The sequence below is a fragment of the Aquila chrysaetos genome, chromosome Z (genome assembly GCF_900496995.4).
Source record: "Aquila chrysaetos chrysaetos chromosome Z, bAquChr1.4, whole genome shotgun sequence".
NCBI lineage: Eukaryota > Metazoa > Chordata > Aves > Accipitriformes > Accipitridae > Aquila > Aquila chrysaetos.
The window spans coordinates 44,108,199-44,135,021 of NC_044030.1; the positions used below are offsets into that span (position 1 = coordinate 44,108,199).

A 26,823-nucleotide genomic window follows, 5' to 3' on the forward strand; every position below is an offset into this window, starting at 1 on the left:
TCTCTACAGTCTTATGTTCATTCTTTGAATGTTGTTGCCCAGCTGAAGTACAGTGCCCGAAGTAAGTGCAGTACTCCAGGGGAGGAAATGCCGTGCTGAGTAGCATAGAAGGTTTGCTTGGCGTATGGCTTACCGTGGTGGCAGCCTTTTTTGCAACAGCATGCTATTGACTTATGTTCAACTTCTGATCTGCTGTGACCGAGAGATTCCTTCCTGGCCCATTATTTCATTCTCCTTTATGTTCCTGTCTAGGCGTGCTATGGTCCTTTATCCCTATTTATCCCTAGCCTTCTTTTTCCTTTGTAGTCCATTTTTCTATTCACTGCAAAGTGAATTCTGAAGCTATTCTCCAGCATATTCTGTCCTTCTCAGCTTGAAGCTCTCTGCAAATTAAGGATTAGGGCAAATGAAGAGATCTTTATGCTTGTTAGTGGGAAATACTGAAAAATACTGAACCTATCATGCATGCAGAACTTAATTTGCAGAAGAGAAGGATGTATTTATACATGGTTTAATCATAAAGCAGTTTTGTACTTGTTCCTGTGAAGTTTTAGGTGGCTGTTTGTGTTGCTCCTAATAGTGCTACGAGTGTCAAATTCTTAGTGAAGATGTTAGCATCATCCGCCTTTCTTAGCCATAATTATTTTTACCTTTTTGGACATTGCATAGTTCTGGTGTTGTTTACTGTTGGAAAATACTTCTGAGTTGTGATTTATATCCCTGTTTAACCTAGATGTTTACGGATATGAGGCTTTTTAATGCCCCAAACTTAAGGAATAGTAATCAAGCTGGAGTGTCTTTGCTCCTCCATCTGCTGTTTTCTGTCTGTTAGGCACTGTCCTTTCATAGTTTCCTATCCACTCGGCATTTGCAGGTTCTGCAGGGTGTCTACTAGCTGCTCAGTCTACTCAATTGAACACTCTGACCTGTTCCTTTCCTGTTTAAGCTACAGTGTTCACCTTGTGTAACTAGTAATTTATATTAATTATGTGGTTGGTAATGATTCTTGTATAGTTAGGAGGGATGCGAAAAAGTACAGATTTTCTGGCCTTCTCAGTGCCCCTTGACTGTATCTTTCCTTTTCTAATTAAGGGGATTGAACTTTTTTTTTTTTTCTGTTCTCTGACTATTCCAACCTGTAGAGCAGTAGCTTTGCTTTACCTGTTGCTTACTAGTGGCACATAGTTACAAAAAATATGTGCTTGTGCTGTTTGTGTTCATACTGCCACAACCTGACCTAGTTTCCGCTTCCTGTACACTTTCCTGTTTGTATGAAGTCAGTTAAGAATTTGGGATTTAGTCTCTTGGCACAATTCCATCCCTCCCCTCTTTCCTCTGTTCCTTCCTCTTCCATTCTCAGATGTATTAACTGTCATCCATGTCCTTATATTGTTTCATAAAGAAAAATGTCAGCTCTCCATAATGCCATTTTGTCTCCCTCCCCAGTAACAAGTCCTGTAAAGCTGATTTTAGCAGTCAGCATTCGCTTTCCTGAAGTCTTACTGTTTTTTTTAATTCTTCCTTCCTGTTCCAGTGACTATAAACTCTGCAGTGATTGTCAGTCTCAATCAAATTAGTTTCTATTTGGACAGTTTCAATCAGTTCTGCCCTATTAGAATGTAATCTAGATGGTATCTTTACTAGTTTTTCCTATTCTGTGAGCAACAGAATACATATATAAAAAAATAATAAAATGGGGAAGAAACTTACTGACATGTTCCCAAAGTTTTGCTGAAAGATTTCCAAACCTTTTTCCCATGTAGTGAAAAATCTCCATTATTTTCACCTTCCTTCCAAATCCTGTGTGGTAGATAATTCTGATAGTTGCGAACAGTGTCCTGAACTAAATGCAAAGCCAACAGGGCTCTCTTCTGATAGGGGTGTAGCAGTTACAGATATACTGCTTTTTTATGCCTCCTTTCTTTTTGTCTTCTTTTTGTCTCCTCTTTGTTCTTGTATAGTGTAGTGTTGTTCAGTTGACCAGAGCAGATTAAGTTCTTAATGTCCTTAGGGCTAATGATGCAAAGCATGCTGGGTAATTTTGGAGACTCTGCTGCTTCTAGAGCACCGTAAGAGCACATAAGGGTGCAGTCCTGTGGGAAGAAAGGAGGTCATCTGATACCTTATTGTTTCCCCCCTAAAACCTCTGCTCTGGTTCTGCTGGTACTTTGGGCTGCTCTGCTACCTGATAGATGCCTCCTGTGAGCCTAGTTAAATCATTGACCTGGTGGTCTACTACGCTGTCCCTTTCCCTCCTCCTATGGTAATGTCTTATGCTTGACTAATTAGTTGATGTTGGACAAGTCCAAATGTCTCCACCACGGTTCAAAGAAAGTGTGCCTCTGGAAACAAAGGTGGCAAGACCTCTTCTGGATTGGAGTCAGCCTCTGACTCGCTCAGGATCTCCTGGAATCTAAATAAAAGTGGGGACTGAGTTTGCTAGAAAACAACTTTAAAGTAAGATAAAGCTGTGTGCTCACTTCAGAGATTTAAATGCATATGTGTGTATTGAAGGTTAGCTTAGGCATGGAAACTAAGCTGTGGAACTAAAATTTGTATAAACACGCCTTTTGTAGTTGTGAGTGCTTGAGCAAGTTGGGCTGAAGTTGGATTAAAGGAGAAATGTGATAACTGTCCTTTTTAGCCAAGTTTAAGAAGAGTCTTGGCATAGTAAAGATGTGTGAAAGGAGCACTTTAACATCCTGACAACAGCTTCTTTGTTGCCAGTTGGCTTGGTTTCAACAGGATTTACAGCTGCAAATGGGGTGGGCAGTTGTATACAGTAGTTCATTGAGAGTGACAGAGCAGCCTCTCTATTATTATTGAAAGCATTGAAATTAGACATCTGAAATATATCCAGTCACTTCACTTTACAGTTGAACAAAGTCCAAACCTGTAGTAGATGTTTGGCAAGTGTAGCTGTTGACTTGTGCATCATATGTAGCTTACGTTTAAATTAGCATGACCTTTCTGTAATTTAAAATGACATCTAAGAGGATTCAGATAAATGTAGGTTAGGTACTGAATTAAAAAAAATACTAATTTCACTTTGGAAACTACCTAGCATTCTATGGCTTTATCATTTTGAGTTTTTATTCTGGTAATATTTCTGTTACTTCTTCCTCTCCCCACTCCCACTTGCAATATGGTGGTGTTTTGGTTTTTTTAATAGCTAAAGATTTTTCATGCCAGTCTTCTGGGGTTTTAATATCATCATCATGTGGGTGGCTGCCCTCACAATTAAAATGAGTAGGACAAATGTGGGGCAGAGGGAAAGCTGTATTTGTTAGTGGTATGTCACTTTAAACTGACAGTTTACGCCCAAAATACAGAGATTGTTCCTGTCGCTGAAATGAATGCTACCCATTGCTGCTTGTCAGATTGAATTTCAAGTATCTGTTGAGAATAAACCTTCCCACCCCCTTTTATTGGTGAGAATATTAGTAATGACAGTGTTTATAATTTAAAATAGAGTTTGAAGGCCAACTTCCACAGTTTGTCGCAGGGTGGTTAATACGGCAGTAAAGGGGAGATGAATGTGGCTACTTGTGCGAGTCTATTACTCAGGAGGCCTGTAAATTTGATTGGCTGCTGCAGTTCTAGCAGAATCATTCGATTTGAGAGCAATAGAAAGATAAGATATCCAATTACCCAAATGATTTGCAGGGTTAGCCAACGTTGTCATGGAGATGCGAGTTGGAACAAATTAAATTTTAAGCAATAAAATAATCTTAAAGCACGTCTGGGAACAAGAAAATTTGGCAGTGGCACTTACCTGAATTGAATCTTAGCTTGACACGCTGTTGTTTGACATTGATATACTATGGGGGGCCTAAACTTTTAAATGGCTTGTTGCCTTTTTTTTTTTTTTTCGTTTTGCAGCCATTGCCAAAACAGATTGTACTCTATTAGTTTTAAATAAAAGGGCATTAATAATATATGCATATCTCAATGCTCAACATGGATTCAATAACTCATGAACAGCAAAGTTCATAGAATGCTAGCCTTAATCATTTGAGGCTTTTGAATATTTAAGTTTTGAGATTTAATTACACCTCACTCCCCAAATTCTTAACAACAAATTTTTGGAAGTACTTGAGTCTTTCTGTAGCAAAGTTCTAACAAAGTATGCAGAGAGCTAAGCACAGTGAAATGTTCTTTTTTTTCCCATAATTGCTCTGTGAATATGTGTGCTTTTTATTGAGATCTTCAAAGACAATCATAAATAAAGGCTACATTGTTTAAGCGTGTTGCTTGTTTCAGTGATTCTGCTGGAAAAATGAAAATACTAGATGGGTACTAAACTTCAGCTCATGACTAAAATATACACATGCAGTTTCTTACCCAAGGACTTTTGAAATGTAATATCTAACTGATTTCTGGCTTTAACAGGGATTAAAATAATAGTCAAGCATGTTCCATAAAGAGGGCTTTTGCCCACATGTCTCTTAGATGGAGACGAAAATTGGTCTGAGGTCAAGCCATTCACAGCATTCTCATAGCCTTCGATTTTCTTCTCATCCCCACCACAGATAATCTCAAATGATTCAGTAATGACCAAAAGTGCAACATTGACCTTTACTCCCTAGTAGATTACTGTGTTACATGCTGTAAATGGCAGGAAGTCCATTTTGTTCTTACAGAAGGAGTTCAGTGTTGTACTTGGCTTTCTACGTGTTGAAAGTGTAAGTGGAGGCAGAGTACTTAAGAATTACCTTCTAAAGCTTTTGTGAATGTGTTTTGACAGTATATTCTTTTCTGTGCTTTGAAGGCTGATTGTCTGATGCTTTTGCTTTAAAGGAATGGATTAGACCATGCTTTTTTTGGTATCATCAGAACTTTCGGTTTTCTTGCTTTACTTTTAATCATGTTGTTCTTAAGCTGTATTCTTCCCAATCTAATGACAAATGTGATTCTCAAAATTAGGTTGAAATAACTGAAGTAAATAAAAATGTGATAAATGAGAATACATAAGCCTGTCCTTAAGAAGGGGTGATACAGTGCTTTCAAACACTGATCTAACTTTGTGATATAGGAAGTACAGTCTGCAAGAAAGAATAACAAGGTTCTGACATACAGTGGACATTGTTAGCTGAGCATTGTTTTGTAAAGGTAGGTCTGGACAGCTTTAAGGAGTCTCAGCACTAATAGAGCAGTTGTCACAGTACAACTGATTGTTAAAAATAATGTGTTGTAAGATTTAATTTTTGCTTTAGATCACCATGGATGCTATAGCTAAAGTCACTTCTGGGACATGTATGGTAGACACTGGTTGGAGCAAAACCAAAATTCTTCTTGTTGAAACCTCTGAAGCTGAAAGGCAATTAACTAATTCTTCTCAGAGGAAGGTTGCATTTTTCACTCAGAAGTGACGGTGGGTCCCGTAGGCTCGGGCTTCCAGCATTAGTGATAATATACGCATGGGTGTTATGTGTGGTGAGAAATAGTTAGGGTTTGGATACTTGTGTTAGACTTCCTTCTTTTCATTCCAGTGCAAAAATCTGTAGTTGTTTAAGAAATCGTGTTGATTTAGGTATGATATTTTACATGGTGCTTTGGAAAGTATGCGCTGTCAAAATGCAAAATGATCTGGAATAGACTACTGTAGAGGAAAACGCTTCAATACTTTTTTTTTTAACAATGCAGAAGGAAAAAAAATTACAATTGTATATACAAGCTCTTTAACTGCTTAGTAAAATGACTGAATTTAAATGAATGTTATATTTAGTAACTAGTCTGGCTGTTTTGTTCTTTGTCATTATGTTAAGAATTCACTTTAGCAAGAAACAAACTTAAGTACAAACACTTGAGTTTGGCAATGGTTAGGTCAAAACATTTAAGTCCTTAATTAGATGGAACGGAGGCAAAAAAATTACATGAGTGAATAAAAAAAAAATTCATCAGCTCAACTTAATTTTAAAAAATGCAGCTGAATTCCTTCATGTTAATTTTTAATGATACTTCAGAAAGGAGGGTAGCCCTTCAGTCAGGGGTCTGACAAGCTTGTCACTTGCAAATAAATCAAAAGAAAATCATTACAACAGCAAGAACCAGTGAATGATGTAGTTTTGTCATTCTTTGATGGGCCCCACACTCAAGTCCTCTATTAAAAATGAATGTATTCAAGAGGCTCTGCATTAAGAACACAAACAATTAAGGGCACTTGAGATGCTTTGCTAAGAGCTGCCATAGAGCTAGGAGGGCTTTCATGAGAGATGCAGGTTTCTACAGTCTGCTTTACCAAGGAGCCAAAGAACATGGGCAATTAGTTGTGTTTGTCTATGCTCAAGCAGCTATCTGCAAAATTTTGTTTACTCATTCTTCTGACTGCCCTACGTGTCTCAAGATCAGCAGTTACATAATAGCTATGTTATATTGGGAGGCCTCTAGAAGTAACTGATAAGTACCTTTCTTTTAAGAATTTCAAATGCATGAGTCCCAAATGTGGAATATATAGCTTATTCAAATGCCACCAATTACCGATGTCTAGTCTTGATTAACGAAGCTCTCCTAGACTCCTTCAAAAAAGGTTTTTCTTTCAAGAATGAATATTTATATACACAGACATGCGCATATATACTCAAAGATATTTCACCTTGAAAGGTGAATGTACATTGCCCCTTGAACAGCTAGATTTATATTTCATGAACATTCCTTTTTCTCAATTTTGAGAACAAACTCTTGCAACTCCTGATGGGCAAGATTAGGTGAATTGTGTATGAAAACCTAACTTTTACAACTTGATAGAGAACAAAACAATTTTTTTAACATGTTTGTGAATAAGAATAGTTTTTACTGAACATTTGAGGGCAGCAAACAGGAGATGTATGAAGTCTCATAGTGTATAAATAATTTTAAGTCCTTTATTTAATAGCGTGTGGGAAATAGTGCTAGGAGGCAAACTGCCCTTTAAGCAGACTTTTGTTATGAAGTATAGAATAGTCTTTTTCAGTTTCCTTCCAGTACAAATGTCTCTTAAGTGGCATTTGTAACTGGCAGCAAGAAATCTCAAAATAAACTTATTTACGGCATACACATTTAAGTTTACCTAGCACTGTGGATGAATATTAAAGATGCTGTTCATATGTGATCATCAATAATACCCTGCTTTGGTAAAGACAAACTCAGATACATTTGTTTTTCAGTTCTGATATTAAGTCAGGTATGATAGTACTTGAGACAATTTTAAAATAAGATTGACTAGGAAAGGGGGAAAGTTGATTATGCCCCCTTTTTTTTTTTTAGAAAGGAAATAAAAATTTAAAGAAACCTAATTGACCTGCGTTGAGACTGGTAATTACTGCACGATGTTGCATTCTCTTGTCTTACTGTGTGCCATCCTGTATGCTATGTTATTGCAGTGAAGCTCAGATATTTGGGACTTGTGCAGGAAAACCCAATAATGTGGACAACTTGCATGTTTTATAGACTCTACTGAAAATTGATTTTTTTTTTTTTTTCCTTACAGCTACAATAAGGATATTTACCTCAGTATTACAGAATAGGGAGACTTTTGTGTAGGCCATACAGGCCAAAGAACTTTCCACTAGAAACCAGAATAATTTCTTTACTTTTTTCTTTCTCCTCTTATCACCTGCTATGATTCATCCTGGCTTCTGTCCTGAAAACAAAGGTAATCCCATTGGTCTAGGGCAACTAACTTTTTGGACCCTAAACATTTTAGCTAAACATCAGCCAAACGGATTGCTGTGTAACAGACTTTCTTTCCATAGCTGGCATACCTTGGTTTCTGGAGAGACGTACGAGGTGTGTGAAAAAAATGCCCTTTAGTACATGGATTCTCACAATCGTGTAGTTTTTGTTCCTTGTTAACAGACACTGAAAGTACCAACAGATTTGACAATAGTTAAGTCTGATAACTGATAATAGTTAAGCTGGTAACTTCCTTGTTTTGCCTTTGCTGTTATGTATGTACTACCAGTACTAAAGGCCACACACAGAATGATGGGTATTTTATGGTTGTGGCCCAAACAAAACAGAAACAGACCGCTGTGGTACTGTGTGAAATGGTAGCTGTGTCTATTGTGAATACAGATCTATTCCTCTTGTTTCAGGGGGGTAAGGTTTGCTGTAAAACAACTGTCACTTCAGTGCCCTTACTTAAGGGGAAGCTTTTTGTCCTAGGAAGAAAACATCGCAGAATGGCTTTGGAGACTCTTGTCTCTGCAAAACTTTAGGGTGGATGTGTCAAATGCCAGACTTTCATCAAGGGGAGTACTTCAGCTTACGTCAGAGAGACATGGCGTTTTAAAAGTCTCAATGCTATCAAATATTTTCCCTATGTCTGTCAGAGGTGGAGAGAGCAGTGTTAAAGCTTGCCACTTGTACTTAGATCCCAAACCACCTGTCTCTTGAGACATAAAAGCGGAGGATGGCTTTTGTATCCTAATTACTGCTCATCTGATGTATAAGGATCAGCACATCACAGTGTCTTCCTAAAAAACTCAGGATGATGGGAGGGCTCAGGGAAGGGCTCGGCAGATGAGTTAGCAATGTTTCCACCTGACTTCTTTGAAAGAGTTTATCTTTGCTCAGGTTTATGCATGCCATTTTATGGAAGGCCTAATGATTCTCAGCAGGCATCTCTTGTTTCTTTTGCCTTAAAACAAACAAAAAAAACCCCCAAGAAGTATCTGTATGGGTTAACAATATGACAGAGACTGTCAAGAGCTGTTCAGAGTGTCTTGTATGTAGGCTGGGTTCACATCTGGATGCTGATTTTGGTTTTGTGCAACTGCGCTACAGTGACTGCCGGAGATATTTATAAGGAAAACTGTAGGAGTTGTGCAAGTACCTTGAGGGTTAATTATAATGGTGGTTCTGAATGGTGGGCAAATGCATAGGTCTGAAAACCTGTAAGCAAGGATAAGACTGACTAGTGAGAGAAAAAGATCCCTGTACCCCACCAGAAATCCTGTGTTCAAGTTGACATGCCAAAAATGAGAGATAGGAAAGTGGGAGATATATAAAGCTGTTGAAAAGTGGGACTCAAAGACTTTGTCCTGCTGTCTTCTCTGCTGTTTTCAGTGAAGGATTGTTCTGTTCTCTGCTGGTTCCTAGCCTTATTGTTCTCCTGTTACTCATGGTTTCACTAATTTGCTGTTATTGACTATCACATTTTCTGATCTGATTCTTTTTCTTGTCTGCATTATTTTAATTCTCTCTCAATATGGATGTTTTAGAAGTCTGTACCTTTTGTCTCTATTCTGCCTTGCTTCTGTTTTGGTATTTCTTTTGTACTCCTGATGGTGTGTTTCTGTCAGCAAAAATAATTTTACCTTCTAATAGGCAGATAAAATTGATCATGAAAGAAACATTTTTCTTCCCATGCCTGTTACCTTCATGTTATGCTTCTTGATAATTTGAGTAATAATAAATCTACCTTTTAAAAGGCTTTATCTTGGACTTAATGGATTTAAAAAATGCTTTACTTGTTAATGAGCTATGTACAAGGACCAGATTTGTGCCTAAATGTATATACAGATTAGGGGCTTTAGACATGGCAGATGTCCTAGACTAGCTAACTAGATCACTGTCCTCATCTGGGCTTATATATTAACTATTTATATTTGCAGTAGTATGAAGATGTGGATTTTTTGTTACTTTCTTCACTGCATGAACTTAATATAATCCTGTACACTAGTTAATACATGGCAACAAACCTAAACCACGGTTTTAATCAAAATACTTTTCCTCTATAGACAGAAATCGCCAAGAGATTGAATACAATTTGTGCACAAGTCATCCCATTTTTGTCTCAGGAAGTAAGTAAAACTGTTCAGCTGTTAAAGTGCAATTATGTTGCTTTTCTGTTTGCAAATTAGCTAGTTTTAAGATGTTAATTTTATCACAATACACAAGTGTAAGGAACATCTGTTATAGCTGAAGTGCGCAAACCCCCTGCTAATTTGGTCTAACAAATCTGAGTTCAAACTAGTGACAATGGCTCAGCCTCGTTCATTGCCTGAGGAGAGTGGGAGTCCGTAAAATATTACCAATGCAACAAAATGCTTTCATTTCTAATCACGGTGATTGCCTATTTGATATTCAGTTGTCAAACGTGAATCTAGTGAAATAAGCATGCTTATCTTGTCTACATAATGTGTATCAAATTTTAGTGCAAAAGGTGAGTAGTTAGCTCAGATGCAAAACACTGTTTAAGGTTACAAACCTGCATCTGGTCTGAATGACTGCAATTGTAACATAATGTGGGCAGCTGCTGTTACATTTTGAAACCTGTTATTTTGGATATGCCTTTTCAAACTCTAGAGTTTACAAAGAGTATTTGTAATTCTTGTTGAGTTCAGTGAAGCACTTCTTCCCTGTTTGAAATTTCAGTAGGTTTTGCTGTGTGGGCAGAGTATATAAATGTTAAAATTGACACTAGTGTGAAGTTGACATTATCGTCCTGTCAACTCAATTAGAAACTGATTATTCATTTGCCAGAAAATAATATTCAAGTGGCATGGGGGAGGAGGTGAGCTGGCTGCCTTCAGGGCTCTTGTTCGCTCTTGAACAGGTGAGAAATAGGGCACTGTTACCTTTTACCTGCTTAAGATGTCTTGCAATAGGTAGCCTGAGCTTCTTCAGACAAACTGGTTATTCAGGTGTTCGTGATCCTGGTTTAACTTGATGCGGTCAATGCCTTAACACAAATTCCTCCCCATGCCCCTTCTTCTCTTAACAGCATCAGCAGCAAGTGGCCCAAGCTGTAGAACGTGCCAAACAAGTGACCATGGCCGAACTGAATGCCATCATCGGGGTACGTGGCCTTCCAGGTCTACCTCCTACAGTGTGTATAACTTGCTTTCATATCTTACTGCTTTGTTATTTTTAAAATAAGCTTAATGTTTTGATATCTAAAGCTGTTTTGATGCCCAGTGTTGCTGAAGTGTTTGCCTTGATTCACACAGATTTTAGCAGGGATAAAGTTAATAGTTTTGTGCAGCAATGCTGTGCATAACGAAACTTTTCCAGGAAGAAACACAATGATTAGGAGAGTTGCTTGTTTGTTTGTAGGTATTGTATGTCAGTTGATCTAGTTACCTTTGCCTCATGCTTTTTGTGACACTTGAGTTCTTGGAGCCTGTACAAGTATTCATTCTTCTTTCTTTCCTTTTCTTGTGAATCTTTCATGAATTTTAAATTCGCAAGCTACTGAAGAGAAATTTCACTTGCTTTTGAAGTAGTATTAATTGTCTGACACCGTGTTCTAATAGCCTTTCACAAAGTATGTGCTGCTAAATATGCTGAAATAAGTTAATACTACTTGCTTGTGACTGGTTGTCAGTCACAAGTCATTTGCTTTGTATTAATGAACTTTCTGAACCATACATTCCTTCCACTGCATGAGTTCATTTCCCCTGCCACTAAGTCTAGAATATTTCTCATGTTTTCTGCCCTTCCAGACTAAGTGAAAGAAGTAGCCGAAACAAGAACCCGTCCTTTTTGATTTTATTCATATGTGAGCGCTTTGAGCGGATTCAAATTACTCATTTATCAATTTATGTTAATTGCTTGTGAGAAGATGCCCTGCTGGTCTTTATAGTTCCCTCAGACACTTTGTAATGATAATTAGACATGCTGCTGTATGGATTAACAGTGCCATAGTCCAATGACGTCTACAGACAATGGAACCAGTTAATCCATCTGTGCTTAAAATTACATCCCAACTGGAGATGGGGGGAAAAAAAAAAAAAAAAAAGAGTGAGGGAGGATTAAAAGAATGAGCGTCAGCTTGAAAACTCTCCTTTCATCAGTTTCTCAATTGCAGATCTACAGTCGGTTTGCCTGTGGTAAGCTATTGGCAGTCAATTAGGTGAAATAAACTGGGAGGGTGACCTTCATTTCCTTTTAATAGCTTTTCCTCTCTGAAATGGGGAGCTTCAGTGGATTTTCAGCTTAAATTTTATTCAAGCTGCTTTATTACACTTGACAGTTTAGCTTTGCATAAACATACCCCCCCCTCAAATCTGCGCTGTTTTTTCCCTTCGTATCAAATTTTGACTGTTACTTAGTTGATTTGCTAATCACATCTTAGAAACCCACACAATTACATCTGTATTTGTCACAATCTCCTCTATGCTTTGCTTGCGTAATGAATTACTTTGTGAATACCTGATTTGATCTTTGAAATACAGCACATGTACATTTGTGGTGTTTGATTAGCAAAGATTAGAGAACTGTACTTTCTTCCATTTTTTAAGATGAATTACTTCTTTAGGGTGGAAATGGAATGGAAAACCCTTTTTAATGAACTATTTTTAAAGAATATTTTGTGCAGGAAATGGAAGTATGTGTTAAAATATATTTAAAAACATTCTTGCTGGACTTAGGGTAATGCTACTTAGGCAAACCAAATTTTGCTATCTCAAGCTTGTCATGTACCTCTTTTTAAAGTCTGCATAATATAGTCTTTTAAAAGCAATATGATCTACAAGTACCACATGCAATTAAGAACCTTTTTTTTTGGGGGGGGGGGGGGGCAGCTCTTTGGAAGCAGGAATAGAAGCCTCCACCTTTTTTGTTTTAAAATTATCTAGGATTCACCAGAAGAGATACTTGCCTGTGTCTTCTGAAAGACTTCTGAGTGATGCCATACAAATCCAAAACTGTGAATGAGGAAATGAACATGTTGGGCACAAAGTTTATTTGACCATGTAGATGCATGCATATACATAATGCTAAAATTAGATGTATGTCACAGTGATGTTTTACAGTCTTACATGATCAATAATTATCTTGTGCCACACAATAAGTTTCATGCTGTGACATATGCTTGATTTTGTTTGAAAGGGACGGTGTGCATCCTGGAAAATCTGAATAGCATAAAATTGGGTTGACAATTCAGTGGACCTTTGCTCCCCCTCACTGAGCACGCAGTGTGTCAAACCCTCTCCCCAGAGGGGAGGACACATCAGAAGCCTGTCTGTTTCTACAAGCGGCAGCTGCACTGAGAGTGAGCAAGGCCCAGTTTGATAGCAGCTGTCAGTATTGTTCAGGGACCTGACTTAGTGTAAAGAACAATGGAAGGGCCATGCTGCTAAAGTGCAGTGTCTTTCAAGATAAGAAAAGAAATAGTAATTTAACGGTTTAGACATCTATCATGAACGTGAAAGATCATGAAACTTCTTTTCAAAATGCAAATAGGCTGGAGCAATCTGTAACATTAGAAGATGCAATTGAGTAACCTCTGGCGTCATACTACCAAGGATACTTATGTACAATAAATTTTGAGGTTGGGAGGAAAGTTTAATTTTCCTAGCTGATGTTCACTTGCGTAGTTTCTACTGATTAGATAAAATCAGCATTTTTGTTGGAGTTTGACTTTTTTGCCCTCCTTCCTTTCTGTCTTTACGGGCCATTGTTTCTTGACACTAGATGATTCAAGAGTTTCCCAATTGGCTTGGCTGAGTTAGAGCAATTCCTGTTGCTGCTGGGCCATATGTGAATTCTGGAAGGGAACAAAGCGTTTAATTAGTGGGAACAACTTCTTGAAATACAAGATGATTTTGAACTATGTTTATTTTTTATTTTTTTATTTCCAGCTGAAAAGGTGAAAGCCTATTAGAGGACAGACTGTGAGGATAGGGACTTGTAGTCTTATGGGACTGAGATTTTTCAGAGAATTTAGCCACACAGGCAAAAGGCAGGCTTTGGAATCAGTATATATTAAGCATGTACAAAGTGAATGAATGGACATATTTAAGAAAAAAAAAGTTACGTAGTTGGACTTGGTGAGCTTGTAGGCAGTGCTAATCCTCTGTGTTGATTAAAAATTCTTACTTCAGGAAAGAACTGTGCATGATATTTCATTATTAACAGTCATATTTCTGGCCTTTTCCTGCATGTACTTGAAGGCTTTAACTTCAGCTATGGGGTAGCAGAGCAGCTAAACAACCTCCTTCCCAATTTTTTTAAAGACATCGTTTAGTATTTGTTGTACTAAAGTTGAATGAAGCAGCAATTTTGCTTGATAAATAATACACAAAACAGAAAACTTAGACTTAAGAAGATAAGTGCACCTGTTAACTCCTTGGCATTCCTACAGCTGCAGGCAGTGTCCACATTTGGGGTTAAGGGAGGATCCACATCATGGTATGAAAGAATTAGGTAGATTATCATGGTTTAACCTGAAGGGTGGTTTGTTTGTTTGGGGTTTTTTTGAGAGATCAAAGGTACTCAAAGTTCATGCTAGGAAGTATAAGGGATAGTTAAATAGATCTGTCTAGATGTAAACAATGCAAAATTTGTTAGATTTACTTTCAAATTAATAAACTAGGTAGTTTTATGTGTAGAACAGGCAAATATGTGAATAGGAAATATAAGCAGCAAGCTGGAATCTTTTAGCATTGCATTTTAGATGCACGATTTTAGTGTACCACTGAGTAGTCAGGTATGTCTTATTTTGCCTTTTGAGGTGGGTTGCTAATAGTTCTGTGAAATATGTATCTTTTGGATTGACAGTACTCTTGAGATAGATTGAGTTGTAGGCCTCCGAGAGGCCTCTCCACTGTTGCATGAGGTGATGGCTAAAGGATTAGCAAGATGTGGGATTATTTTTTCTTTTGGCTGTGGTTGCCAGCTATCTCTGGGATTGTAGTGTGTGAAGCTTAAGAGGATGAGGTTAACCTCTTGAGGGTTTATTCTTATGAGTGTGTAGTTAATCCTTAGAAAGCCTATAAATAACTAGGCTGTATGTTTCATTATAAAATAGAAATACAGACTAGAGCAGAAATGAATGCAGAACTTAGTGCAAGGGAAGAGCTAAGCAGCTGTAGCATTACTTTAGATCCTTCTCAGCCCTGATCTGCATTATGTGCTAAGGGAGGGGAAATTGCCTAGTTCTTTTAAATTAAATAAAATGAGATCTAGTGAGCACAAGACACTACGTCCTCACTTTTAACATGAAATAGCTAACCCCAAGTCTAAATTACTAAACTCTGGCAATAAGAACTTTATTGTGTGGTAAAATCCTGGGTTATTCTTCATATTTTGCTTTTTTAAAGTACGTAGAAACCTTAATTACAGGCTAGGATTCTGTCATGGTAGGTGCTTTTAGAATACAAGGCTCCAGACTTGTAAACTAAGTTTAAAATAGGTAGCAAAGGGAGAAGGTATTTGTCAGCATGACAATTGCTGTTCTCAAAATACCGGTCCCCAAACAATGGCCAGATCTTTATTGTTAGTGCCACCAAGTCTTGAGGAAAAATAAGAAAGCATTATTGAAGTGTATTGGTAGTTTGTCCTACTCAAAACAGAAAACCTGGGAGAAGGTGTGTAAAATGTGAATGAATAGATAGTGTTAGCCAAACTTGGTTTCCACTTGACACTGCCCCTGCCCCCGCTCTGTGCCCTCTGCACTGATGGGGAAACAGAAGACCTTGGAGCAGCAATATAGAGGAGGGTGGTGTCTAAAAGAGATGATAATTTCCTGGAGAAGATGATTCTCAGTCATTCTGAAGAAGGGAAGATTGCATCCAGAAGTCAACTGTAATTGGGTTGCAGGCCAGACCTCCCTTACCTTGCACGGTTTCACATGTGGGTGGATAGAAAAAGCTGCATCTTGGATCTTGTCCAAAAAGAAAAACAAGATTTTTAGGTGGCTCTCTCCTCTAGATCTAATATCTAAACTACAAATCAAAGGTGAGACCAAGTATATGGTTACAAACTTGTGAAGCTAAACAGCTTTCAATAAAGGAGTGAAAGGGAGATGGTTGGAAAAAATGTGGTTAGCTAGAGCTCAGACCTGAAGATACGCAGCTGCAACTGTGAATGCAGAGAGAAGGTAGATTCTGATGAGATGAGCATGTGAGGTACCAACAGTGAGTTTGTACCACTTGCTAGATTACTGTCTACTGGGCAGATGTTGGGGATATGGGATGTACATGCTGAATGGTGTAGAGCTGTAAGGTGGTCTGTTTTGCAGCAGGAAGGAGGTGCAGGGGGGACTGCCACATACGCAGGTTGTTCTAATCTTACCAATAGTAAACAGAAGACCAGAAAAGTCAGTGGAGAATGTGGTTTCAGGAAGGGTTAGTAGATAGAAGCAGAGGATATTGATATGCTGGAAGAGGCGATTCCTTCTTTTTGTGAACTTGGCTTCAAATGGTACTGTTAAACAGATTGGTTTGGAAGGAATAGCTTCAGTGGAATGGAAGGGACTAAAGTTGGGTCAAAATGCTGGAATAGTACAGTTCAAGGCAAGGATTTACAGAAAGTGTGTTCAATGAGCTTTAATAAAGAAAATATGGAAGGGCTACCAGAAAGAAAAAATGGGGGGTTAGGGATGGGTTTGCTTTGGAAGGTGGCTGATGCAGAGGAGCTCATAAACATATATACATATGTATATATATATATGTCATTGGCACAGAAGGGTAGGTTATTTAATCCCAGAGGAAAGGATTACTTCCTCTAGAGAGTGATTCAAAGCACCTCTCTTGATTAAAGTATATGCAGGCAGAATAGCTTTCCATGTTTGAAGATAGCTTTTGTGAATATTATCTACTTTTCCCCTAAGTTACCAGGGAAGTAAAAGGAGACAAACTGAAGAGGTGAGTATACCTTCTCTCTTACAAATGTCTGCTTTGTATTCATACTTGAAGTGAGACAAGTGGGGGAATTGGAGTAGGTAAAGAGTCAGCAGGCTGAGATAAAGATGTGATGTGACCTTTAGTGCTCCTCTTGCAAGTAGTCCATGATGTGGTGGGTTTGGAGGAGGTAAGAGTTGGATGGGAAGAATGAATCGGTTGGCACAGACAAAAGAGAAGCTCAGCTGGGACTGCACATGACGTGAAATCAAGTGCAAAGAAGTTAGTTGCATAAGGATGAAGCAAAGCATGGTCATGAAGTTGTCCTGTAACATGAGTAGGAATAGAGAAAGGTGATGTGAGTTTACATGTTGAATGGTGTAGGGCTTTAAGTTGGACTACTTTGCAGTAGGAGAGAGAGGTGCAAAGAATGAAGCATACAGATCCAAAAGGAACTAAGGTCTAGTTTTGAGAAGCAAACACTGATACACTAAGGTGAACTAACTGTCAGTGTGCTGATGAGAGTGGCATGGACCGCACAGGCAAAATATAGCTGTCACTGGGTGACTGTGACAAAGATGAAGTCAGTGGGAGTAGGAAAGTGAAGAGAGAGAGGTGCAGAGGGGATGGAGGGAGATAAAGGGGGACACAAAGTATGGTAAATATTAAACATTGGAAATGTGCAAGAAAACAGCAACCCACTGTATTTTTCAAGGGGGAAGAGCAAGGCAAACTGTCGAGATAGGGGACTGTGTGGGAGGACTGGAAGAGAAGGGAGGGAAGCTTGCTTTCCGTGTTCTTGCACAGAGCAAGGCTAGCATAGGCATTTAGGATAACTTTAGGAAATACTAAAGGCAGGGCAAAGAGTTTGTACAGCAGTTTGCTGTAACTCTTCAATATGCTGAAGAGTTTGTATCAACAGCAGGATTCCTGGTATCTGGTAACTGCATTATTTTTTCAGAGTACTTGCTGAACTACCATGGTTGCTGTCTTGTATAATACTTAACTTCCTGAGAATGTCCAGTACTGTTTTTAAAGGTGCTGGCTAACAGTAGCTCTTTAAATTGAATACTGACAAGCAGTAGTATTGAGGTAGTAAAAGCAAGGATTAGCACAAGTGGATTGTTCAAATGTCGGTTCAGAAGTAATCATTTGGTAGGTGGAAGTTGTTACAGAATGTATAAGAAATATCCAAGAATCTGGTCTGTGGCTTGAAACAGTAAATAAAAATCAAGGTAATGCTTTTCTCATGACTGTCACATTTTTAATTCTTTGATATCTCTGAAATGTTTTTGTAGTTAGTAGTAGCTGCGACAAAAGGGTGATGGTCATAATTTAAAATACTATATTCAACTTCCAGATTTTAATTTACCAAAAAGCCTTTCTACTCCATCATTACTATCTTCATGTTCAGCAAGATTTAAATTTCTGGAGACTAAAAGAGCCTGGAAGGAGAATAAATACTTTTTAAGATAATCATACATCAGTAATAAAAACCCCTAGAGTAATATCTTTAAGTCATTTCCAAATTGGTGTGTGCTGGAACTAGTTGGTTTTGGCTGCTGTGGCAGCAAGAACGTGCTTTTGAAGTGTCGTTGGATGGTAGTGGCATGCTAAGAGTAGCTAAAAAGGCAAATACATAGATTTGAGGTTAGAAGGTGAGTAATAGCAGGAATTTATGGTTGCCCCAGAAAAAAAAATGTGCTGGCAGTTTCTGCAGACCAGAAGCAATGTGTTCTGACAGCTTCATTCTAGAGACTTAAGGCTTGCATCTGAGTCTTCAGAGAAAGCAATATGTACTTGTCTAAAATTAAACAAAAGCTTTGTTCTCAAACTGACTTACACTGACAGTGATCAGAAGAATGTAACTGGTTTCAGAAAACCAGTCTTTGTCTTGTCTGGACCAAGAGTATTTAAGGTAGTCTTTTGTGTTTTTTTAGAATGTGGTTTTGAATTTGTTACTTTCCCTTGGAGTCTGGGAAGTCCTTTGGTGAAGACATGTTCTCCTGTGCAAGGATCATTTTTTCCCATTTTACTCTGACTCTACCCCTCCACTCCCTCCTGCTCTGTGGCATCTGTCCTTTATGAAGGCTTCTCTGGTTCCTCCATTGTTGCAGAGTCTTGTTCCTCCAATGCAACTTCAGCTTTGCTGTTTGTCCCTTATTTCTTCAGAATTTAGCCTAAGGGAAAAAACCCAACATTATTTAACCTAAAGAAAAAATGTACCGTTATTAATACAAGGACACTTAGAACTTGCTCTCCTGACTTATTTCTATTTCCTTTTTTTTCTGTAAACTGTTTGAGAGAGGAACTGGTCTTAAGCCAGCCCTGTAATACATATTTTTAGAAGAGCTATCAGTGAAAAAGCTATATATACAAACTTGCGGAAGAACTTTTATATTTTTATATAAAAGTATAAACAATATATATATATATATATACACATATAATATATACAGAATAATATGTATAACATATAATGTATAGTGTATGTAGTATATAATAGTATATTAATGATATATTAAGATACAAAATATATCATTGTGTATATATGACATGTTATATGTATGTGTGTATATACGTACAAGGTTATGCTAGCAAAAGGTCTTTAGTTTGTGGGCTCCTTGTTGTGTTGCCAGCATAGCTGCTGATACAAGCACTAGCCATGCATTGATAGGTCTGCACTTGGTGCAAGCTATTAAGTTTTAGATTGACTTACAGTGCCTAAAAGCATGGAGGAGGGAAGAAAACCCTTCCTTTTTGTTGGCAAAAGCCCTTATGTGGATGCAGCTACACCAGTGGAGTGCTAATGCACCTTGGGGAGAAGATGTTGCTGAACTGGAAGAATTCCATCTGCTGGCAATATCCTGCGTCCTAGCTGCAGGGCTCTCCCGGTGTGGGATGCTCCACAGAGGGTCCACAGCATAGCTAGGCTGCTAGTGCAGATCTACTTTTGTGAAAGTGCCAGTCATGCTGGCAGTACTAAATAATTTTTCCCTCTATGTCAATGGGATGTTAAAAATCTTGCCATTTAACAATTATCACTAAACTTTTGTTAAATAGTTAATTGCTGATCACTTTAGTGGAAAAACAGCTGATGTGCTCGTTCACTGGGTGTGGTGACAAATCATTTGGGTGGGGTCACCCACATCTGTCATTACTGTTTACAAGAGTGATCTTTTTGAAGAGCCCTGAAGTGTAATATCTCTTTATATTTCTAATTCTGGTGCCTGGGCTTGCCCTCCAAAATGCCAGAAGGAAGGGCAGAGAAACCTAGCTGTTCAAAGTGAGACAGAAAGGCCCAGCAAAGATCAGAGTTGTTGCTCAGCATGGTGCTAAGGAAAAGATAAAGTGCTTCTTTCACGCTTGCAGTTTATATGTCTGCAGTCTGTAATGGTGATGTGGGAAATAATCAATGGTTAATAAGCTACCCTTGGAAATTATTTTTATATTTGCTATTCACATTATATTGGGGAGCATTGAAGACCTGTTTCTTAGTTCCATTGGTGTAAAGCTAACTAAGGTATTAAAATTTATAAATGCGATCTTGTGATTCAACAAATGTACTGTCTCTGTACTTGTAGGTAGGCTGGTACTGGCTATGTGATTCACATTGATAGCAACCAAAGCCTTTCTCGTGTTGAGAGACTTCATTCTCCTTATTTAAAAAAAATCCTCATGAGATACAGAACATATTCTAAAATACAAGCTAAAGAATATACTTAGTATTTATCTGTCTTATATATAGATTTTAAGGAGCTCTCAAAAATTTTTTCCTGTTGTAGTAATGAAAAATTGAATTTAGAGTTTTGCTAGGTAGATGCAGGCTTCGGTATAACTGCTTTGACTCTTGTTGGCTGTCTTGGTTGCCTTCTGTGGGCTCTTTGGAGATGGCTCACGTGCACCAGTGGTTTGCTGGTCCCACATTAGAATCTGTGTTTTCTTCCAGTGTTGTAATTTTTCTGTTGAACTACACAGCCAATCAACAAATACATACTTTTTTTTCAGAGAAGTTCGTGGGGCACCTTCATGACTGCAACTAGTTTTTACTTTCATTCTTTAAATAGAGAAGAACTTTTAGCCTTATATATATAGAAAGTATATGGGGAATTACACTTGTGTTTATGCTAACTTTCCTTACTTTAGCAAGATTAAAGAAACTAATGCAAGGAGAAAAAAAAGCAAACTCTAGAGCTGGCCACGTTTAGTATTCTGTGGCAAAACTGTGTAGGATAAATCTGTTGAAGAAATACATTTTACAGTGAAACAGGTAGGCATCAGTGTAAAAGTGTAGTGGGAGCATCAGAGCATGAAGTGGTCATTTTAATCTTCATGACCCAGTTGAAATCAGCATTGCTTTTCCTATTTCGAGTTTTCTGAAGAACAAAGAGTAGACAAGACTTGATTCCTAAAGGAGGATCCCATAGCAGAGGACTAAAAGTGAATACTGAAAAGGAGGGAAGTAACAGCAGGAGGAAGGAATCAAGTGACCAAGTAGAAAAGGAGTTAAGAAAGGAAAACAGATAAAAGACTCTGAGAACCATAAACTTCATGTTGTTTTGCAGTAGCTTCATATGGAGTATTTTGAACATGCTGAGGGTCTTGTATCGGATTTTTTTTTTTTTTTTAATAGATAAGGTGGCAGAAGGACTTACTTTGTTAGTGTTCTTATAATTGCTGTATCAGCAGAGGGGTGAGATACAGTTTCTCAGCCTTATTTCAGTTAACCCTACAGATGAAGTTAGTTTGTGAGAAAAGGACCTTTTGGGGAATGTGTAGGGGGAGAAGCTGCCTTTATCCCAGTGTAGCATCAGTTTTCTGGTTTGGGTGAGGCAATTTATGCAACCCTTTACTGCTTCAAAAAAGTTGAGACATGTTAGTGTAGTTTGTGTTGTTTGAACAAGTGGAAACAGGAACTGAAAAACTTGAAGAGCCTTCTGTTCAGAAATTCAACATTAGTTTGAAGCAGATTCCTATAATAGAAAATAATAACAAAGAACAAACTTAAGATAACTTTTTCATCTTGTTTCTTTTATATTTGCTTTCTGACATCAAAGTCAGATTTGTAAATAAGTTTTGATTTTTTTTTTTTTCTTGTGAGAGTGGAAAATAAATAGTAAGACCCAAAGACACTATCCTATGTATCTTCTGTAATAAAGCATGAAAAAGGAACAGGATTTTTCCCAGGAGACAGTTGGGTCTTTAAATAATCATGCCACTGCCACACAAATTTTGTACGTATGAAATATACGGCTTTGGATAGCTTTTGCCGATAGTGTCCTTCTGTGGACTTAAATCTCTGTAGTACAATGACATTTCACATGGTTTATAAATGGAAGAGGCTTGCTGAAGACACTGTCTTTATTCTGACGGGACATTCTCTTCCCACACCCATGGCACTGTGGCTTGTTCACATAATGGATAGTTTTCAAACAACTACAAAACTACAAAGGCTCCATTCTTGGCTTGCTAGCTAGAGATGCAGGGGCGGGCACTTTCAGGTTTGTTTACTGTGGTATAGTGTAGCTTCCTATCTGTCAGAATAAAATCGGAGCATTTAGAAGAAAAGGAAGTAAGAAAACCAAATGAACCAAAAGAAACACAGATGTTTCAAAGGAATTGGGTAGAAATTTAAGCAATGATAGTAGTAGCTGACTCTCATTTTTCTAAAACATGTTTAAAGAGGGAGAAAACAGTAAACAATAAGAATTGCAGAATCTCAGAATGCCTGAGGTTGGAAGGGACGCTTGGAGGTCATCTGGTCCACTCCCCCTGCTCGAGCAGGACCACCTAGAGCCAGTTGCACAGGACTGTGTTTGTATGCCTTTTGCATACCTCCAAGGATGGAGACTCCACAACCTCCCTGGGCAACTTGTGCCAGTGCTCAGACACCCTCACAGTAAAAAAAGAAAAGAAGTATTCTGATATTCAGGAGGAACCTCCCATGTTTCACTTTGTGCCCATTCCCTCTTGCTCTCTCATTGGGCCACAAAGATGATTAAGTGACTGGAGCATCTCACATATGAGGACAGGCTGAGAGAGCTGGGCTTGTTTAGCTTTCTCTAGGCCCATTGTTGGATGTTCTCCAGTATGTCCATGTCTGTCTTGAATGGGGGAGCCCAGAACTGGATGCAGTACTCCAGGTGTGGCCTCACCAGTGCTGAGGAGAGGGGAAGGATCACCTCCCTCAACCTGCTGGCAATACTTTGTCTAATGCAGCCCAGGATGCCATTCACGTGCTTTGCCACAAGGGCACATTGCTGGCTCATGTTCAACTTGGTGTCTGTCAGGACTCCCTGGTCCTTTCTTCAAAGCTGCTTTCTAGCTGGGCAGCCCCCAGCATATATTGGTACATGGGATTTTTCCTCCTGGTGCAGGACTTTGCACTTCCCCCTGTTTGAACTTCATGAGATTCCTGTCAGCCCATTTTTCCAGCCTGTTGAGGTCCCTGTGAATGGTAACACAGCCATCTGGTGTATCAGCCACCCCTCCCAGTTTCGTATCATCAGCAAAAGAAAGCAAACTCAGAGCTTAGTTTTGCAGATTGCTGCTGTCGTACTGAAGATTAGGGTTAAAAGAGGTCAGAAGCAGGGACTGCTAATGCACTTTATGATTAGTTAGTCTAATGGTGATATTATCAAAGAAAAAGAAATATCCAAAAGCAATGAAGAGTAAACACAGCTTCTGCTGCTGAAGCAAAGTTAGAAAATGGAGTAGTAAGCAATCCATATTGGGTAGCTCATATATCAGTTTGTTCATCTATCATAGAATGGTTTGGATTGGAAGAGACCTTCAAAGATCGAGTCCAACCCCCCTGCTGTGGGCAGGGTCGTCTTTTACTAGGTCAGGCTGCTCAGAGCCCTGTCCAACCTGAACTTGAACACTTGCAATGATGGGGTAACCACAACTTCCCTGGGCAACCTGTTCCGGTGTCTCACCATCTGCGCCGTAAAAAACTTCTTCCTTATGTCTAATCTAAACCTACCCTCTTTCAGTTTAAAACTGTTGCCCCTTGTCCTATCACAACAGGCCCTGGTAAAAAGTCTCTCTCCATCTTTCTTATAGGTCCTCTTTAAGTATTGAAAGGCTGCAGTAAGGTGTCCCCAGAACTTTCTCTTCTCCGGGCTGAACAACCCCAACTCTCAGCATTCTTTCGTAGGAGAGGTGTTCCAGCCCTCTCTGATCATTTTTGTGGCCTTTCTCTAGACCTGTTCTAACAGGTCCATGTCTTTCTTGCACTGTGGACCCCAGAACTGGTTGCAGTATTCCAGGTGGAGTCTCACCAAAGCAGAGTAGAGGGGCAGAATCACCTCCCTCAACCTGCTGGCCACACTTCTTTTGATGCAGGATATGATTGGCTTTCTGGGTTGCAAGTGCGTGTTGCTGGTGCATGTCCAATTTTTTATCCACCAGTATCCCCAAGTCCTTCTCCACAGGGCTGCTCTCAATCCATTCATCCTCCAGTCTATACTGATACTGGGGATTGCCCTGACCCAGGTGCAGGACCTTGCACTTGGCCTTGTTGAACATCATGAGGTTCTCATGGGCCCACTCCTCAAGCCTGTCAAAGTCCCTCTGGATGGTATCCGTTCCCTCAAGTAAATCAACTGCACCACTCAGCTTGCTGTCATCTGCAAACTTGCTGAGGGTGCACTCAATGCCATTAGCTATGTCATTGATGAAGATATTGAATAGTGTTGGTCCCGTTATGGACCCTTGAGGGACATCAGTAGTTACTGTTTTCCACGGGGATGTTGAGCCATTGACTCGTTGGATTGAGTCTCATTGACTGTCTGTATGTGGTTATCCAGCCAGTTCCTCATCCATCTAACAATCCATCCATCAATCCCGTATCTTTCCAATTGAGTGGCAAGAACGTTGTGGGGGACCATATCAAAGGCCTTACAGAAATCTGGGTAGACGGTAACTGTAGCTTTTCACTTGTCCGCTGATATAGGCACTCTGTTGTAGAAGAATGTGGATATATTCTTAAGGGAGGTTGGTTGTTATCCTGCACTATGTTCTTCTGTGTAGCTGAAGTACTCTTTTGAAAGTACCTACAGAAACTTAAATGCGAGTATTAATTAATGGCTTAGACTGTCTAATGAGTTTACTCCTAGATTTGACTGTTTGTAGCGTGGGTGGTATGTGCAGGGTTTGGGTTTTTTTTTAGAATGAGGCAGAAGACTGGATCTGACAGGAGCATATTCTTGAGTTTTTTCCTTTTTTTTGAAGGTTACATTTGCAATGTAGGTTTTAAGAATATTTTTAAACAGTGAGGGAGAAGGTTATCACTTTGTTGGCTAGCTGCATGTGCTCAGACAGTGGCCCTCATGTTCATTGGCCTTAGACATGTGATACAGGCTCTCACTTCCATCTGCTACTTAAGCAAGCAAATAAAAAACCTGAAGATTTCCCTTTGGTAAGAGAGAGAATATGGCAGTGAAATTGAACACAGTAATATATGTTTTCCTCTCATGTCTTTCTGGCTGCTTAAGTTTAACAAATCACATTTCTTCAGTTTTACAGAAGTTGACATGAAATAGTGCCCTTTACATTTTAGGTCTCTAAATGACTTGTGCTTGCCAGATATTTTTTCAGAACACCTCTATGGAGCTTGGGGGAATGTGGTGCTAGCACTGATAAGGTTTTCGAAAACGTTTCCTACTCCCGAGTATTTATTTAGAAGGGCACAAGAGAAGACAGCTATTGTAGTTTGGGACCAGGTATAACCTTTTTTCCACTTTTCATGTACAATCACATCTGAATTTTTAATTCAGTGCTTTTCAACAGATACTGAGTAGTATATCACACATCTGTGTAAGAACAGGATGCTCTAACTGTTTAATGGTAGGAATTCAAACCTAGATTTCTAAGTAAGCCATAGGTGTTTGTGACCTCAACAGAGCTACTTTAAGTTGGGAAGTGGGATTGTAGGAGCTCATGCTCTATCTTGATAAGCAGGGAACCTAAAGGAGATGTGTCATTGTTTATATATAGGAAATCTGTGTCACAAAGACTTACTAACACTGTCTCTGGAAGTCTCTGTCAGACATTGAAAATTAATTCCAAATTTTAAGTCCTAGTTAAAGAGCTCTTTATAGCTGGAACTTGCTAGGATGTTGGGGATGAAAAACTGTACCGCCTTTAAAATTGTTAGGAGGTGCTTGCTCAGAGAAGCAAGTGCTCTGTTTTTCATATGTTGATTTTTGGGTCTTTGCTGTCTGGTTAGGGGGATACTGGGAAAAGAATTGGAGGCAATAAAACCTACATGTAGACCATACAGTAAGCTGAATTTGCCATTTCTTTTCTCCCTTTGCAAATATGATGAACTTCTGTTTTTGCAACAAAACGGTGGATGAACTACTGATGCTTTTAAAATTATTGCTATGGCTAATTACCTCAGTGCAGTCACTTATGTATGCATCATTGCACTTTTCTCTACCTTCCCACTTCGCTCTGAAAGTGGACACAGCCCTTGCTCTGCAAGTAATGATGATAATTGGTAGTAAGACAGACCTGTTACTCATCCTTTTTTGAGCACATTTCTTATGGCAGGTGTCTAGTTTTTAATTAACTGCTAATGAACATGCCTAGTAGACCATGATACTGCTGCCAGCTTATTCCGTTTTATATCTCACTGCTGCTAAGCTCTTAAAAGGTGACAGAGCAGGCATTAGTGTCTTTGAAGTGATGGGGAAGTGATTATATGCATAACATAATTGTTTCTAGGATCTGCTGTGGCAAATGTCTAGTTACTAAATACATCTGGTGAGCGCTGCTGTTATCTATCTCCCTGGTCTTTAGTTTCTTCTTTTGTGTGCAGCACATATTCCCTTTTCCCCTTCTAGAAGGAGTATACAATATACTTTGAACAGTTCAAGTTTTTTTAAATAAGAAGAGCATGAACTTCTGGAAAGGATTATCTTTATGTGTTAGGGACAACTTTAAACCTGTTATGAATAGGTAATATACAAGCAATGACTCAATATACTTTAGTCTTAAACAGCAGTGAGCCTCAGAAAATAAACACTAAATCACAATATACCTTTGTTGGCTTAAAAGACCATGATCAGGTTTTCAGTTTTAAGTCTGTTTAATGTAGTTGGATATTTAAGCATCTTTGGGTACCATTTTCCTCTGCTACCCTCAGTAACCATTTTGCAAAGCTGCTAAGATGTTATGCAGTGATGCATTTCCACTTACAGCTCTCATATTCCATTCTATGCCTTACACTGGACATTACTCTGTGCGCTGTTTGTATGCAGTCCCA

The 26,823-nt window shown here is 38.8% G+C and overlaps 1 protein-coding gene across 6 annotated transcripts in view; it reads left to right on the forward strand.

Annotated features, from left to right (window-relative positions):
• The window catches only part of TLE1 (TLE family member 1, transcriptional corepressor), a 73,818-nt gene that overhangs the window by 11,572 nt on the left and 35,423 nt on the right, over window positions 1-26,823 (forward strand). For 4 of the 6 annotated variants that reach the window (XM_030003243.1, XM_030003247.1, XM_030003244.1 and 1 more), the window contains 2 exons: window positions 9,723-9,785; window positions 10,709-10,813. In XM_030003243.1, the coding sequence (XP_029859103.1) occupies window positions 9,723-9,785; window positions 10,709-10,813 (168 nt within the window). The remainder of the gene's footprint in view (window positions 1-9,722; window positions 9,786-10,708; window positions 10,814-26,823) is intronic. The other 2 variants (XM_030003245.1, XM_030003246.1) reach the window with 1 other exon arrangement.